Genomic DNA, 17,718 nt, shown 5'->3' with positions numbered 1-17,718 from the left:
ATGCTGAAAACAGGAAGTCTAATACAGAAGCCCATGTGTACACAACAGAAGGAAAGAAATGTAGTGTTACTTTTGACAGAGGACTCAGAGCAGCATTAACTTTGAGGGTTTACTGTTGTATTTATATAGACCTTTCTGATAAAACTTACTTAGTTTTAGCCTTTCCTTCTCCTTTAAAGGGATACTAACATGGGAAAAAATGTTTTGTTTTTTTAAAATGCATCAGTTAATAGTGTTGCTCCAGCAGAATTCTCCACGGAAATCCGTTGATCAAAAGACCAAACAGGTTTTTTTTTATATATTTAATTTTGAAATCTGACATGGGGCTAGACATATTGTCAGTTTCCCAGCTGCACCAGTCATGTGACTTGTACTCTGATAAACTTCAGTCACCCTTTTCAGCTGTACTGCAAGTTGAAGTGAGAACAATGGGAAGGTAACAAGATAGCAACTGCCTGGTAGACATAACAGCAGTCAATATTAAAATCCAGGTCCCACTGCGACACATTCAGTTACATTGAGTAAGAGAAACAACAGCCTGCCAGAAAGCAGCTCCATCCTAAAGTGCTGGCTCTTTCTGAAAGCACATGACCAGGCAAAATAACCTGTGATGGTGCCTACACACCAATATTACAACTAAAAAAATACACTTGCTGGTTCAGGAATGAAATTTTGTATTGTAGAGTGAATTATTTGCAGTGTAAACTTAGAAATAAAAACTACATCATAAAAATCTTGACAGAATCCCTTTAAAGACATCTAGCATAACTCAGAACCCTCTAATCATGTAAACAAGAATACTAGTATGAGTTTATGAATACATTACTAGTTTGACTGGGGCTACAAATAATCATTATCTTAAGAAAATGTCCCTTTATTGGAGTTCCTCCTAGACCCACACTGGTCCCTGCCTGTGGTTCATAGGAGTGGTGGGTGCGTCCTAATGGTACTTGCCAAAAGCACAGTAGGAGGTGATTAGCAAATCAGAGCACTGCATTCACACAGGCAGAAAGAGGTTGCAGTTCCCTGTCAGGTCTGCCTAGTCACTGATTGGCCAAATCTTACAGGGTAAAAGTGCTAAGAGCTGCCGGCAAAGTCTGGCACATTCTTGTTTTCTGCACAAGATGTTCCCTTTAATATTTCCTCTTCTGCCCAGTAATTAAAGGGCATGTAAAGGCAAAAAAATAAAATCTAATTTTTACTTTCTTTAATGAAAAAGAAACCTATCTCCAATATACTTTAATTAAAAAATGTGTACTGTTTTTATAAGAAACCTGACTGTATGCAGTGAAATTCTCCCTTCATTTACTGCTGTGGATAGGAATTGTCAGATGGTCCCTAACTGCTGAGCAGGGAAACAATCATACTTATGAACAGCAGGGGGAGCCCCCGCCTTACTTCCCAGCCATGCAGAACTCAAGCAGCTTTGTTTATGATGATCCCTAAGCAGCCCAGACCACACTGAGCATGTGCACAGTCTTAGTCTTGCAAAGATGTTTAACAAAGTTACAAGATGGTGACCCCCTGTAGACAACTTTGAAAGCATAAATTATTTGTTTGATTAGGCTTGTGGTGCAGTTAGTTCATGTTTATATTTAGTATACAAAATACAGCATTTCTAGCCTTATTCTATTTTAGACTTTACATGCCCTTTAAGGGTCTGTTTCCACCTAAGAAGCTCATGCCAGAGTATTGCTCCTCAGCAAGGCCATCATGTCAGTTAAAGAACAACAAATGAAGACGAGGCGGAGAAAGATTTTGCACTGATATTTGCCATGTTGCATGGAATAATGTGCAGAGAAAATGCTATTTCACTTAAAAAATATTAATTATGCAAAATGTGTTGCAAACACCAAACATCTGAATATATTCTAAGTAAGACCATATAATTAGGATTGGCCTGCTCAGTTGGCAGAGGGGATATCATTAATCAGATGGTCTCAATTAACAAACTACACAGTGGATAAATGAATAACTGTGTTCCCTTGTTAACTTCCTGGTATTTGCTCAAAGCACAGGGCTTGTAAGTGACAATTACTATACCCAACTGGTTGGTTCCAAAGACACAAGTGTGTAGCATCTCTCAATTGATGGATTTATCTGCACAAAACTAGTCAGGTTCTCAGGCCCCAATAGGCAATCTGCAGATCTGGCAAATGGTGCTGTGTAAGATGCTTTAGACCAGGGACCCCCAATCTTTAGAACCCGTGAGCAACATTCAAAAGTAAAATGAGTTGGGGAGTAATACTAGTATGAAAATGTTCATGGGGTACAAAATAGGGGCTCTGATTGGCCATTTAGTAGTCCCTATGTGGATTGTCAACCTACATTGAGTCTCTGTTTGGCAGAACACCTGGTTTTTATGCAACCAAAACGTGTCTCTAAGCCTGGAATTTAAAAATAAGCAGCTGCTTTGAGGCAACTAAGAGCAACATCCGAGGGGTTGGAGAGGAACATGTTGCTCGCGAGCTACTGGTTGGGGATCACTGGTATAGACAGCTACTAGTGATGGGCAAATTTGGGGTGTTTTGTTTTGGCCGGAAAATTTGCGAATTTCCCGTGAAATTTGCGAAACTGCGCTGGCGTCTCGTACCATTTTTTGGCGGTTTCGATAATTTATTCGCCGGTGGCGAATCGCAGGAATTCACCGCAAATTTGCGCCTGCCGAATAAATTCATCCATCACTAACAGCTACTATTTAATGGGCATATGTGCGGTTCTGTGTACAGATATGGGACCTGTTATCCAGAATGGGACCTGTTATCCAGAATGCTTAGGACATGTGGTTTTCTGGATAATGGATCGTTCTATAATTTCTGTAAACATTAAATAAATGGAATAGGCTGGTTCTGCTTCCAATAAGGATTAATTATATCTTAGTTTGGATCAAGTACAAGCTACTGTTTTATTATTACAGAGAAAAAATAAATCATTTCTAAAAATTTGGGTTTTTTTTGGATAAAATTTAGTCTATGGGACAATTCGGAGCTTTCTGGATTACGGGTTTCCAGATAATGCCTATTCTGATCCCAGTACAGATTTGTAGGCCGTTCCGTCATTACTTTTTCTCCAGTTTCGCTGGTTCTTATTTGTTTATTACATTTTTCTTTTTTTTTTTTGCCATCGTAGGCCACACAGTATGTACCAAAACCACAACAATAAAACATTTTCTGCAGCCACCAGTAGAAATAAATTATAAAGGGATGGTCGGCCTTGAAGTTACGACCAATTCTGAACTATTTTTCATCTGGTCTTCGTTATTTTTTTTTTATTTCCCTTCTTCTGGCTCTTTCCAGATTTCAAATGGGGTCAATGGCCCCATCCAAATTACAACTGCTGCTCTGTAAGGCTACAAATGTGTTGTTATTGCTTTTGATAACTGATCTTTCTATTCAGGTCCTCTTCAATTCATATTCCAGTCTCTTATTGAAATCAATGCATGGTTGCTGGGGTAATTTGGAGAGCTGCTGAATAACTCAAAAACCACAAGTTCTAAAACATGAAAACCAACTGCAAATTGTCTCAGAATATCCCAGTCTATATCATACCAACATTTAACTCAAAGGTGAACAAACCCCTTTAAAAAAGAAGTACTTTGCCTTCCTAAGCAGCAACTAATAAAAATGGAGGGGACCACATTCTCTATAATAAATAATTATTAAACATTATACAGTAACAATTAAACAGAAGGGAAATGAAAATATTTGTGGCAAAATAAATATCTTATTTGTTATAAAAATAACTTCCACTTTAACAAATAATTTGAATATAGGACGACAGCTGGTTCTTTGCAATGTTCAGCCCCGATACCCTTTTAACATTCGGAAATCAATAAGCAGAAAGAACAGAGCAGAGAAACCAAGCTAAGGTGAAGGACTAAGGAAGGATCAGACAACAGGACTGTTGCCTATGGATCACCATCTCATCTTTAAATAGCATTTTATCATTACAGTTTTGCAGAGCAAACGCTCTATAAAAAAGTAATGTAAAAATACAAACAAAGATCATGGAGAAAATAACACTAGTAGAACCAGAAAAGAATCCTGGCTATTAAAACAGTAGCAATTCATTTTATTGACACACGGGGGTGCCAAAGTCAACCAAATGGTGCTTTTCTGAAGTTTATTGAACGGAGTGACTGTAATGTTTCTATAGAAGCAGGGCTTAAAGGATTCTGCAAGGGGAAAAAGAGTTCACCAATTCAAAGTACATAATGATATAAAACAGAATCAAAGTGAGAAGCAAAGATGGTTGCGGTTCAGTAAAAATCCATGTGTCAGATGGAGGAATATTTAAATGGAAGGAAGATGAATGATACACAGATCCTTTTGTGTGTAGCTAAATTACATGGATGTCAGAATCAATATTGCTATGATACTGCTATGGCTGAAGGCACGTGGGCTGTTTTCTAAAATTATGCCTTCAAAGCAGCAACTAAAACTGCGTCCATACATATGTTTACATTCCTGGTTAACATCTTTTATATACTTGTATTGTTCCAGGTTAGGAGTAACTCATTTATTCAGTTTTCAGGGAATAAGAAGGGATGTTACCCCATAACATGTGTAACATGCATTAAAGAATTTCTTAGGTATATAACTTGTAACAGCCACACCTCTTCTGATGAAGTACTTAATGGTGCGAAACGCGTCAGGAAGGTGTGGCTTGCATGAGGTATGGAGACAATGATGAGACACTAGCATGTGGTATGTGACAAATTAAATTATTCAACAGTGTTTTAGAATGATTTTGGAGAATTTGCTCAAATAAATGCCTGAAGTGAGTAAACATGCATTTCTTTGTTTTTTAATAATTGTTTTTTAATAATTGTTTTGTGTTTATAGCATATAACCATAGCATTCGTTTTGTACAGGCCTGTCTATTTACCCAGTTTTTATTTTTACACTGAACTATTCCTTTAAGGATATCTGGCCTAGAGAGAACACTGACAAAATCACCTCTAATCGAAGCATATTATATACATTAATGAGCTTCCCAGTATGCAGATAAACTCTCAGAATATATAACTATATAAATACATTTTAGCTGCTCATGGAGAATAAGACAGGGCTGTAAATTGATACTGCTTACTAATCATTAAACTATAGAAATACTCTTCCCAAAGGTCTCTGATTATAAGATTAAGGGCAAATCATGCCCTCTCTGTATCTGGGTTTATTAACATTCTTTTTTTAAATGGAAAATGCATGAAACGCAACCATAAATATTACAGTTTTCTGGATAAGGGATCATTCTGTAATTTGGATCTTCATACCTTGTCTACTAGAAAATCATGTAAATGTTAAATAAACCGAACAGGCTGGTTTTCCATCCATAAAGGATAAATAATATATCAGTTTGGATGAAGAATAATGTACTGTTTCATTAGCAGAGAATATAATTATTAAATAATAAATCATTTTGAAAAATTTTGACTATTTGGATAAAATGGTGTGTGTGGTGTGTGTGTGTGTGGTGTGTGTGGTGTGTGGTGTGTGGTGTGTATATATATATATTAGGGATTCCAGGATTCGGTTCGGGATTCAGCCAACATTCGGCCTTTTTCAGCAGGATTCGGTGCCCGGCCAAACCAAATAGTCATTTGCATATGCAAATTAGGGGCGGGAGGGAAATTGCTTGACTTTTTGTCACAAAACAAGGAAGTAAATGTTTTCCCCTTCCCACCCCTAATTTGCATATGCAAATTTGGATTCAGTTTGGTATTTGCCCGAATCTTTTGCGAAGGACTCGGGGGTTCGGCCAAATCCAAAATAGTGGATTCGGTGCATTATATATATATATATATATATATATATATATATATATATATATATATATATATATATATATATATATATATATATATATATACATAACCATACAGAAAGCTGACGCACAGAATAGTCGCCGGCGTCCAAGAATAGTCGCCGGCGTCCAAGAATAGTCGCCGGCGTCCAAGAATAGTCGCCAAGAATATTCGCCGGCATCCAAAAACGAGACGCCGGCACTTCCAATGGGAGCAGAAACCCTCAATTTTTTGATTGAAACTTACCAGAAGCTGCTGCATTTCTCACCCTCGGCTTATACTCGAGTCAATAAGCTTTCCCAGTTTTTGGAGGTAAAATTAGGTACCTCGGCTTATACTCGGGACGGCTTATACTCGAGTATATACGGTATATATATTTTTTTTCTTTCCCCAATATCAACACAACCCGTATGAAGGCTATTTTCTCTAAATGGATTTAGACTCTTAACACAGTTATGGCGTGCATGATGGAAACTTCTTTTGACAGCCGTAGACATGTTTGGTAAGTGCTGGGGTAAGTAGACAGATTTTTTTAATTATGTGAAAACGGCAAGCAAGGTATTCTGCAGGGGGGGGCTGCAGGGGGGGGGGGGCGCCGCCCGATCTGAAAGTCTCAATGTTAGTTTAAGCATACTAAATACGACCAACCACTTCTAGGAGAATTTTAATTTTCTGGATAGGATTCTGATTCAGGAGGTCAAGCAGCTGTGCCGTGAAATGTACCACAATCAAAACTATGCTCATGACAGCTTGTAGGGAACATGTCCAGATATTTATTACCTTAAAGAACAGGGTCATTCTGTTTGAAGCATAAAATTGTAACACTGCATAGTAAGATCCATGTAAGCTGAAAAAAACCACCCTTCTTTGATTTGGTGTTTCCTTTTAGCTTGGCCATGCTGTCAAAGCAAGCTGGAAAATAAGTATGAGAAAATATATATGGCCAGTGTCAAGTATAGGTATATGCAGACTTCTTGTTTGTTTGTGCTGCTCTTAAAGGAGAAGTAAAGGTTAAAATTAAGTAAGCTTTATCAGAAAGGTTTATATAAATACACCAGTAAACCCTCAAAGTAATGCTGTTCTGAGTCCTCTGTCAAAAGAAACACAGCATTTCTTTCCTCCTATTGTGTACACATGGGCTTCTGTATCAGACTTCCTGTTTTCAGCTTAAACCTCCAGGACTAAGGCTTGAGCATGCTCAGTTGCTCAGTTTGTTCCTCTCCCCCTCCCTCCTCCCCCCCTGCTGTAATCTGAGCCCAGAGCTATGAGCGAGCAGAGGGATATTTAGGAAGGAAGTGATGTCGCAGCAAGGTAATATGGCACCTGCTATCCTAAACAAACAGAGAGTGTCTAGAGCTGATTACTCAGGTATGGAAAAGCATTCTAAAGAATAAAAATGCTTGCACTGTTGCGGCTAATCTATAGTACAATAAAGTGCCTTGGTTGCTTTCCTTCTCCTTTAAAGGGCTAGTATACACTGCTGAACGAATATAACGAAGGTATTTTCTGCCTATTGTTAGAAATATTGATGGTTTCTGTTACTTGTGGCACTAAACAAGTATATCAAGCCAGTTTCACTTTAGTACTTTGTCACTTTTATGTGAAGGTATAGAGGGGTGTGTGTATGGATGCTGTTTTTTTATTTGGAGGGGTTGTACTTTATGGACTTTGTCTTTATTCAACCCGATTTAACTATGCAACTGTAACTTTTGGTACCACAGAACTTCAGAGGAGTTGAGAAAACTAATTACCAGTCCAATGAGAAGCCCTTAATAATGAGCTGCTCAAAGACTGCTGCTTAGATAAGTAAGAGGTTTGTGTGTTTAAAAGTACCGGTAGATAGGGAACTCTGAAAAACTGTTTAGAACTGATAATGTAAATAAAATATTTTTTTGTTATGAGTTAAACAAGGAAATTGAAACTACTTCATGTTGGCATACCTCTCCATTTTGAAAATAGGAAGAGGCACAAAAAGTTTTGCCAAGCGCCATTTTATGGCCACACCCCCTAATTAACAGGTCCATTTTACAACATTTGGCAGGTTATGGAAAGTTTGGACACATTTCTGGGAGTTATAGGGTCAGGTTTTATGTATTTTTACAGTTTTGCTAATGAAAACCAATAGCCTTTTAAGCTGCAAGTCACAGTTTCCCCAAGAGACCTGATTATCCTAAATAATTACAATTGTGTCTTTGCTTATTTTAAATTGTAAAAAAAAATTTAAGTGCACCTGCCACATATTCTGCGCTTTCTGCTAAAATCCAATTACGTTTTAGAAACTTTGTATCTTTTTCTGGATGTTCAGTGCAGGAGATCAAAGAGAAAGCTGGGACATTTAAGGAACAATCCGGGACCGTGTCAAAATCTGGACTGTTCTGGGAGGTTTGTGTTTGGTTCTTGCAAGGTAGATAATTAGGTTACCAGTGCATAGCTAATCCCCCTGCATAATGGACTGAGCAGTATAACCGATTTTTATCCCAAAGTTTTGCTCATGTTCCATAATTATTATATTATATATATATTATGTATTTACATAGCGCCAACATATTTTGCAATACATATGTACAGTGGTGTGAAAAACTATTTGCCCCCTTCCTGATTTCTTATTCTTTTGCATGTTTGTCACACTTAAATGTTTCTGCTCATCAAAAACCGTTAACTATTAGTCAAAGATAACATAATTGAACACAAAATGCAGTTTTTAAATGAAGGTTTACGTTATTAAGGGAGAAAAAAAAACTCCAAATCTACATGGGCCTGTGTGAAAAAGTGATTGCCCCCCTTGTTAAAAAATAACTTAACTGTGGTTTATCACACCTGAGTTCAATTTCAAAGGTTATAAAGCCATTTCTAAAGCTTTGGGACTCCAGCGAACCACAGTGAGAGCCATTATCCACAAATGGCAAAAACATGGAACAGTGGTGAACCTTCCCAGGAGTGGCCGGCCGACCAAAATTACCCCAAGAGCGCAGAGACAACTCATCCGAGAGGCCACAAAAGACCCCAGGACAACATCTAAAGAACTGCAGGCCTCACTTGCCTCAATTAAGGTCAGTGTTCACGACTCCACCATAAGAAAGAGACTGGGCAAAAACGGCCTGCATGGCACATTTCCAAGGCGCAAACCACTTTTAAGCAAAAAGAACATTAAGGCTCGTTTCAATTTTGCTAAAAAACATCTCAATGATTGCCAAGACTTTTGGGAAAATACCTTGTGGACCGACGAGACAAAAGTTGAACTTTTTGGAAGGTGCGTGTCCCGTTACATCTGGCGTAAAAGTAACACAGCATTTCAGAAAAAGAACATCATACCAACAGTAAAATATGGTGGTGGTAGTGTGATGGTCTGGGGTTGTTTTGCTGCTTCAGGACCTGGAAGACTTGCTGTGATAGATGGAACCATGAATTCTACTGTCTACCAAAAAATCCTGAAGGAGAATGTCCGGCCATCTGTTCGTCAACTCAAGCTGAAGCGATCTTGGGTGCTGCAGCAGGACAATGACCCAAAACACACCAGCAAATCCACCTCTGAATGGCTGAAGAAAAACAAAATGAAGACTTTGGAGTGGCCTAGTCAAAGACCTAACCTGAATCCTATTGAGATGTTGTGGCATGACCTTAAAAAGGCGGTTCATGCTAGAAAACCCTCAAATAAAGCTGAATTACAACAATTCTGCAAAGATGAGTGGGCCAAAATTCCTCCAGAGCGCTGTAAAAGACTCGTTGCAAGTTATCACAAACGCTTGATTGCAGTTATTGCTGCTAAGGGTGGCCCAACCAGTTATTAGGTTCAGGGGGCAATTACTTTTTCACACAGGTTTGGATTTCTTTTCTCCCTAAATAATAAAAACCCATTTAAAACACTCATTTAAAAACTGCATTTTGTGTTTACTTGTGTTATCTTTGACTAATAGTTAAATGTGTTTGATGATCAGAAACATTTTGTGTGACAAACATGCAAAAGAATAAGAAATCAGGAAGGGGGCAAATAGTTTTTCACACCACTGTATATCTCAAAAAGTTAGGAGGATTTGGCCTTAAATTTAACATTCAGCCAAACCACTCTTAGGATACCATAAAGTGCCGAAGTCGAATGACACGTTTCTATGGCTGTCATTTGTTTAGCTATGGAAAAAAACAGCTTGGATTCAGGCAAATTCCCATTTTGTATACACTTAATTCCAAGCATGACAAAAACACCATATTAAATAACATATGACATATAACATACACCATATTAGATAACATAGGACATATTTTGTTGAAAGGGAATAATAGCAGAAGATATGCTGAGAACCATGCAAAACACTGCAGTGCTCAAAAAATATATATTTCAGTACACCCATGATTCAAGCTGTTTTTTCATTTTTTACAAATTTTGGTGAGTCTTCCAACAGCCCCCCTTATTCAATAAGGCAAGGAATAGCATTATGTCAACCAAAACCTGACTATAATGGCATAAGTCTTCCAAGGAGGGCCACTAAAATTTGACATTTCCCTTATACATTTCCAGTTCATATTGACAAAACAAAAGTGTAGGAGGAAGGACTGCTGTATGCCCTTACTCATATCTGGCCTGTATGCCTGTGAATGTGTGCCTGAGATGACTCGGTTTATGAATCAGATGAAGTCACTGAAAGGGCCCCATGCAAAATGGTTTCTTTGCACTTACCAACTCATCAAACTGGGCCTGACTACAGTTACTATTTGGACAGAGACAACTTTTTTCTAATTTTGGTTCTGTACATTACCACAATGAATTTTAAATGAAACAAATTAAAAAACTGAAAATAAAATGTTAATTTCTAATACTTGGTTGAAATCCCTTTGCTGGCAATAACAGCCTGAAGTCTTGAACTCATGGACATCACCAGATTCTGGTTTCCTCCTTTTTAATGCTCTGCCAGGCCTTTACTGCAGCCGCTTTCAGTTGCTGTTTCTTTGTGGGCCTTTCTGTCTGAAGTTTAGTCTTCAACAAGTGAAATGCAGCTCAATTGGGTTCTGATCAAGCGACTGACTTGGCCATTCAAGAATATTCCCCTTCTTTGCTTTAATAAACTCATGGGTTGCTTTGGCTGTAGGTCATTGTCCATCTGTATTATAAAACACCTCCCAATCAACGTGACTGCATTTAGCTGGATTTGAGCAGACAGTGTCTCTGAACACCTCAGAATTCATTCTTGTGCTTCTGTCCTGTGTCACATGATGGATAAACACTAGAGTCCCAGTGCCACTGGCAGCCATGCACACCCAAGCCATCACACTGCCTCCGCCATGTTCCACAGATGATGTGGTATGCTTTGGATCATGAGCTGTTCCACGCCTTCTTCATATTTCTTTCTTGTCATGATTCTGGTAGAGGTTGATCTTTATTTCATCTGTCCAAAGAATGTTTTTCCAGAACTGTGCTGGCTTTTTTAGATTTTTTTTAGCCAAGTCCAATCTAGCCTTTCTATTCTCGAGGCTTATGAGTGGCTTGCACCTTGCAGTGCACCCTCTGTATTTACTTTCATGCAGTCTTCTCTATATGGTAGACTTGGATATAGATACGCCTACCTCCTGGAGAGGGTTGTTCACTTGTTTGGCTGTTGTGAAGGGGTTTCTCTTCACCATAGAAATGATTCTGCGATCATCCACCACTGTTGTCTTCCGTGGACGTCCAGGTCTTTTTGCGTTGCTGAGTTCACCGGTGATTTTTCTTTCTCAGGATGTACCACTCCTAATACTGTAGCAATTTCTTGGATGTGTTTTTCTGTTTTTGCAGCTTAAGGATGGCTTGTTTCACCTGCATGGAGAGCTCCTTTGACCGCATGTTGTCTCACATTTTTATGCAATCTTTTTGTTCAATCCCCTGAATGAAAGCTGAAAGTCTGCAGTTCAACTGCATCCGAGTTGTTTCATTAAAAATTACTAATGTAGAGAACATAATTAGAAAAAAGTTGTCTGTCCAAATATTTATAGACCTACCTGTATATAAAGCAGGTATGAAAGGTCAGGTAGACAATTCACACTGCTATTACACTTGTCATATCCAATCATTTTTATGTAAAACCAGTAAGGGGAAAAAGATTTGTAAAGCTTCATATTTTACAAATACAAACTGTTGTTAATACCCTCTTTGGGACAGAGCAGCAACCAAACAGAATTACTGAATTTCCTAACAATGCAACTGTATCTAGCTAAACAACATTAATCAGGATAAGTGGACACGCTGATTAATCCTGATTATAAGATAATGTTCAGTTACCCTTCTTTCTGAAACCACTATTGTCTCATGCGGTGTCATCCAGGGAATACACAGTGTTTCCTTCAGGCAAGGAACAAATAAAGGCATTTACTAGTACACAATTTACAGCTTCAAGGCCATCACACTGTTAACAAAAAGAAAATTTCAGCTGATGCTTTAAGTGCATTTTGAAGTAATGCAACTTAAGTTATATCTAGGCATAATTCATGGTTACTGAAGCTGAAATTAATCAATAGGAATGGCTGTGGGGCCTCCCCCTATAACTACAAGGTCAAGTTAATAGCCCTATATTGGCTACTTTAGCACCATCACAGGGTAGTGGCAAGTTCCAATTCAAGTATCAAGGGAAAATGTTTTGTTTTCAAAACATATTAGTTAATAAATAGTGCTGCTCCAGCAGCTGAAATCCATTTTTCAAAAGAGCAAACTGATTTTTTTATATTTAATTTTTTAAATCTGACATGGGGCTAGACATATTGTCAGTTTCCCAGCTGTCCCCAGTCATGTGACTTTGCTCTGATCTACTTCAGTCACTCTTTACTGCTGAACTGCAAGTTTGAGTGATATCACAGCCCTCCCCCCCTCCCCAGCTGCCCATCAGCAGAGCAATGGGAAAGTAACCAGATAACAGATCCTTAACACAAGATAACAGCTGCCTGGTAGATCTAAGAACAGCACTCAATAGTAAAATCCAGGTCCCACTGTGAAACCTTCAGTTACATTGAGTAGGAGAAACAACAGCCTGTTAGAAAACAGTTCCATCCTAAAGTGCTGGCTCTTTCTGAAAGCACATGACCAGGCAAAATGACCTGAAATGGCGCCTACACACCAATATTACAGCTAAAAAATAATATACTTGTTTGTTCAGGAATGAAATTTTACATGGTAGATTGAATTATTTGCAGTGTAAACAGTGTAATTTAGAAATAAAAAACTACAACAGAAAAATCATGACAGAATACCTTTAAGCATGGGATTGTCCCACCTAAAGGTGACGACAGTTGTTACAGGTAATATGTCAGCCTGACTAAACCCTTAAAGTAGCCATACATGGGCAGATCCACAAAAGAGGTCAACAAAAGTACAGATCTTGCCCTTATATGCTCACTTTGAGCAGGCAATATAGGGTTGATCCAATTCTGGGCCCTAGGGCCCAATGATTGGTTCACAACACCAGGAATGCAGGTGGTCGGGGCAAGGAATGCATCAAAAAATTGATGCTTTCCTTGATTAGATGGGATTTTTAAACCTGCCCCCCGATCTTCGTGCCAGATATAGGTTGGGGGAAGCCCATCAGAGGGCCCCATACACTGGCCAATAAGCTGCTGACTTTGTCTGTTGAAAAAAAGTGGATCAGGGTAACCCGTATAACACCCATAAAGGCAGGTAGAGTCACCACATTATTGGGCTTTAATAGGATCAACGTTTTTTGTTTTTTTAAATCAGATTTTCTGTCAGAATCTGTTACCTCCAATAAGGTAAGAAATACACCAATGATGTGTACAAAGGCAAAGAATAACCATGAAACTTTAAATAATATATATTTTCCCTTCAAAGGGCATAAACCTAGGCCAAATGAAAATATTACAGCCAATTTCATGTTATATTTAATACATACTGAGTTTTCATCTTCCTCTTCAAGCTCTCTCTGTAGTTCTTCATGTCTTTTTGCTTTGATATCCATGGCTTCAGTGATCAGGTCTCGCAGAATTGACACAGGTTTAGCATTCTTGATAAAGGGGTGCTGGGTACAGAAAAACAAAAGATAGAAAACGCTGTTAAAAAAATAAAAAAAAATAAACGAGCAGTCCCCAAAAAATTGCTTTTGTGCATACAGCAAGGGGTGATTTATGTATGTGGAATTCTTGAACTTAGCTGGAATTTTTCGGGAAAATAACCAACCAACCAATAATTTAGCCAATGCTAAATATCAATATTGATCACACTGATAGAAACTGATTAATTTTAAATTAACTTCGGTATGATATAGAGTGATATTCTGAGACAATGTGCAATTGGTTTTCATTTGTTTCTTATTTGTGGTTTTGAGTTGGTTATTCAGCATCTCTCCAGTATGCAATTTCAGCAATCTGGTTGCTAGGATCCAAATGATCCTAGCAACCATGCATTGATTTGGGTAAGAGATTGGAATATGAATTGAATAGGACCCGAGTATGAAAAGTAGCAATAACAATAATTTTGTAGCCTTACAGAGCATTTGTTGTTAGTAGGGATGCACCGAATCCACTATTTTGGATTCGGCCGAACCCCAGAATCCTTTGCAAAAGATTCGGCCGAATACCAAACCGAATCTGAATTTACATATGCAAATTAGGGGTGGGAAGGGGAAAACATTGTTTAATTCCTTGTTTTGTGACAAAAAATCATGTGATTTCCCTCCCTGCCCCTAATTTGCATTTGCAAATTAGGATTCGGTTCGGCCGGGCTGAAGGATTCGGCCGAATCCGAATCCTGCTGTAAAAGGCCGAATCCTGTCCAAATCCCGAACCGAATCCTGGATTCGGTGCATCCCTAGTTTTTAGATGGGGTCAGTGACACCCATTTGAAAGCTGGAAAGAGTCAGAAGAAAGAAGCAAACAATTTAAAAACAATAAAATGAAAATGAAAATTAAAGCCAATTGAAAAGATGCTTAGAATTAGTCATTCTTTAATACAGGTATGGGACCGGTTATCCAGAATGATCGGGACTTGAGGTTTTCCGGATATTCATACCTGAAGTCTACTAGAGAATCATTTAAATATTAAATAAACCCAATAAGCTGGTTCTAATTCCAATAAGGATTAATTATATCTTAGTTTGGATCAAGTACAACGTACTGTTTTATTATTACTAGGGATGCACCAAATCCAGGATTCGGTTCGAGATTTGGTCTTTTTCACAGGATTCAGATTTCGCCGAATCCTTCTGCCCATCTGAACCGAATCTGAATTTGCATATGCAAATTAGGATTCAGGTTCGGTATTCGGCCGAATCATTCGCGAAGGATTTGGGGGTTTGGCCGAATCCAAAATAGTGGATTTGGTGTGGCCCTAATTATAACTGAGAAATATTAAATAATTTTTTATAATTTGGATTATTTGGATTAAAATGGAGTCTATGGGAGACGGCCATTCCGTAATTCAGAACTTTCTGGATAACGGATCCCATACCTATATACTAAACTTTGACTTAAAGGTAAACCACCCCTTTAAAGTGTGTGATCTCAGTTCAGCCCAAATAATACCTCTTCATATAAATATGTAAGAGAAAGCATGGCCGTGCCTAAAAAAATTCTAGAAATTCTATAATTCAGAATAGGCATCATAGTTTTGCTTTCAAATTCAATTCAATTGTAACTGATCTAACTTAAGTCACATGGTGGCCTTCAGAGTCAATGAACTGCACGTTTTAATCCATTTATATGAACAGAACATACACAGAGCCCGCATTATATACTCAAGGAATAAACTGTAAGTCAAGGAGGCAGAAAATGTGTAACTGAATAAATCCAAGGATTGTAAGGAAATGTGCATTATGCAGGCACTGTGAGGGAGGTAATTGTCTGACATCTCAAAACAAACATCTTGTGGGATTTATTCTTCACAAAAAAGGAGATTTAACCAACTGACTGTGCAAATTATTGACCGCATGCAAGTAGCCATTTCTACTGTTTATTTCATTAAATCTGTCCCAGGTCTCTAACTTAGTAATTCTGAAACATAAGTTATTAGATAATATCTCCTATAAACCAGGAAAGAGCTTAATTTGAGCCATTCCCTAAATATCTTTAAAGCCAATTAGAATACAGTTAGTAGGTTTTATCTGCCACACAGAAATAAACAGTAACTGGATCCTGTGGGTTTACAGCACAAAGAATTGGCCATTGATTATAAACCGACATTTCCATTTTCATTAACATCTGACCTCTTCAAAGGCACAAGACTTTTTCCATGGACCAACACACAAACTATTCATAAAATGGACCCTTCAAATGCCTTAAAAAGGTTGTTGAGTTTGTGAAGAATGTCCAGGCTATTCACTCTCTCCAGCATTTATCATTCTACTTTGATCACAAAAGTATATTTTGTCTTTATCTCTTACCAACAGTAGCATAAACATCTTGTCTTTAAAGGAGAAGAAAAGTCTTCTTCCACTTGGGGTTGCCAAATGTTAGGCACCCCCAAGTGATTGTATTTACTTGCCTGAAACCCCAGGGCCGGTGCTCCTATCAGCAGAAAACTGCACCGACCCTGTGGAACGCTTCTCTTCCGGCTTTTTTTTTTTTAACTAAAAAGTCGGCTATTTCGATCTACTGTGCATGCGTCTGCCCCAGGAAATTTGATGTAAGAGAACCAATTCGTGGTTTGTTTTAAATCTATTATTCGATTAGGGTAACTTTAAAGGAGAAGGAAAGGCTAAAATTATGTAAACTTTATCAGAAAGGTCTATATAAATAGACCAGTAAACCCTCAAAGTAATGCTGCTCTGAGTCCTCTGTCAAAAGAAACACCACCTTTCTTTGTTTCTATTGTGTACTCATGGGCTTCTGTATCAGACTTCCTGTTTTCAGCTTAAACCTCCAAGGTTTGGGCTTGAGCATGCTCAGTTTGCTCCTCTGCCCCTCCTCTCCCTGCTTTAATCTGAGCCCAGAGCTATGAGTGAGCAGGGAGAGACAGACAGGAAGTGATGTCACACCAAACTAATATGGCAGCTGCTATCCTATACAAACAGAGCGCTTCTAGAGCTGTTTACTAAGGTATGGTAAAGCTATTGTGTTATAGCTAGCACTAATCTATTAATCTATTCACAATAACCTGCTTCGGTACCTTTCCGTCTCCTTTAAAAGGGCAGTATTCCTCCTGTTCAGTATAACCTTTTAGGCAGATTATAAAATTACCAGTACTCAGATTATCCCCTTGCATTCTAGACTCCTGTTCATCTGTGCACTGGTAATGCAAATTCACTAAAATCCGAAGTTGCGCTCAGGGGAAGCGTAAGGTTGCGAAGTTGCGCTAGCGTTAATTCGCCAAGCAAAGCGAAGTTACGCTAGCGATGCTTAATTTGCAAATGGCGCCAAATTCAAGTTACAATGAAGGTATATGTAGCATCACTACACAAGCCTGGGAAACCTTCAAAACAGCAAATAAAATTTTTATTTTGCCCTACACATGTGCCCACTGTATAGTTAAGGTGCCATGAGTTAGGAAATGTAGGGGGGAAGGAGGGTAGCCCCAAAAAATTTTTTGATCTTTCTCAGCCTATCACCCATAAAAATTGAAAAAACCCCAGCGGTTTTTGGGACTTGAAATTGAAGCAATCCCTATCTACTCTATTGCACTCCGCCTGGTCTGAGTTGGCGAAGGAAGTCTGGCGTAAAAGGTAGCGTTCAGAAAAATGCGCGCATCAGTGAATCTGTGTAGTTACGTCCATTGTGCAAATTCGCCAGGCGTAAGGGTGTGAAGTAACACTAGCGAATGTATGCCAGCGTCCGTTAGTGAATCGGCGAATTAACGAAAATGCGCTACGCTGGCGAATTAACGCTAGCGTTAGGCGCTTCGTCGTTCAGTGAATTTGCCCCATTATGTCTGGTGATTTAATAGAGTGAGCTCTAATACATCTTCTAGGCAAAAGGAGCCCCCCTATTAGATATATTGGATCTAAAGG

General features: G+C 38.5%; 1 protein-coding gene across 1 annotated transcript in view; it reads right to left on the bottom strand.

The window, feature by feature from the left end:
* Nucleotides 1-17,718, bottom strand: part of stk3.S (serine/threonine kinase 3 S homeolog) — a 141,799-nt gene that overhangs the window by 53,215 nt on the left and 70,866 nt on the right. The window contains 1 exon segment of the mRNA NM_001091664.1: nucleotides 13,672-13,797. Coding sequence (NP_001085133.1) covers nucleotides 13,672-13,797 — 126 coding nt within the window.

Source organism: Xenopus laevis, chromosome 6S (genome assembly GCF_017654675.1).
Source record: "Xenopus laevis strain J_2021 chromosome 6S, Xenopus_laevis_v10.1, whole genome shotgun sequence".
Classification (NCBI taxonomy): domain Eukaryota; kingdom Metazoa; phylum Chordata; class Amphibia; order Anura; family Pipidae; genus Xenopus; species Xenopus laevis.
Note: the sequence above shows the minus strand (reverse complement) of the source record. Positions and strands in the feature narration are given on the sequence as shown.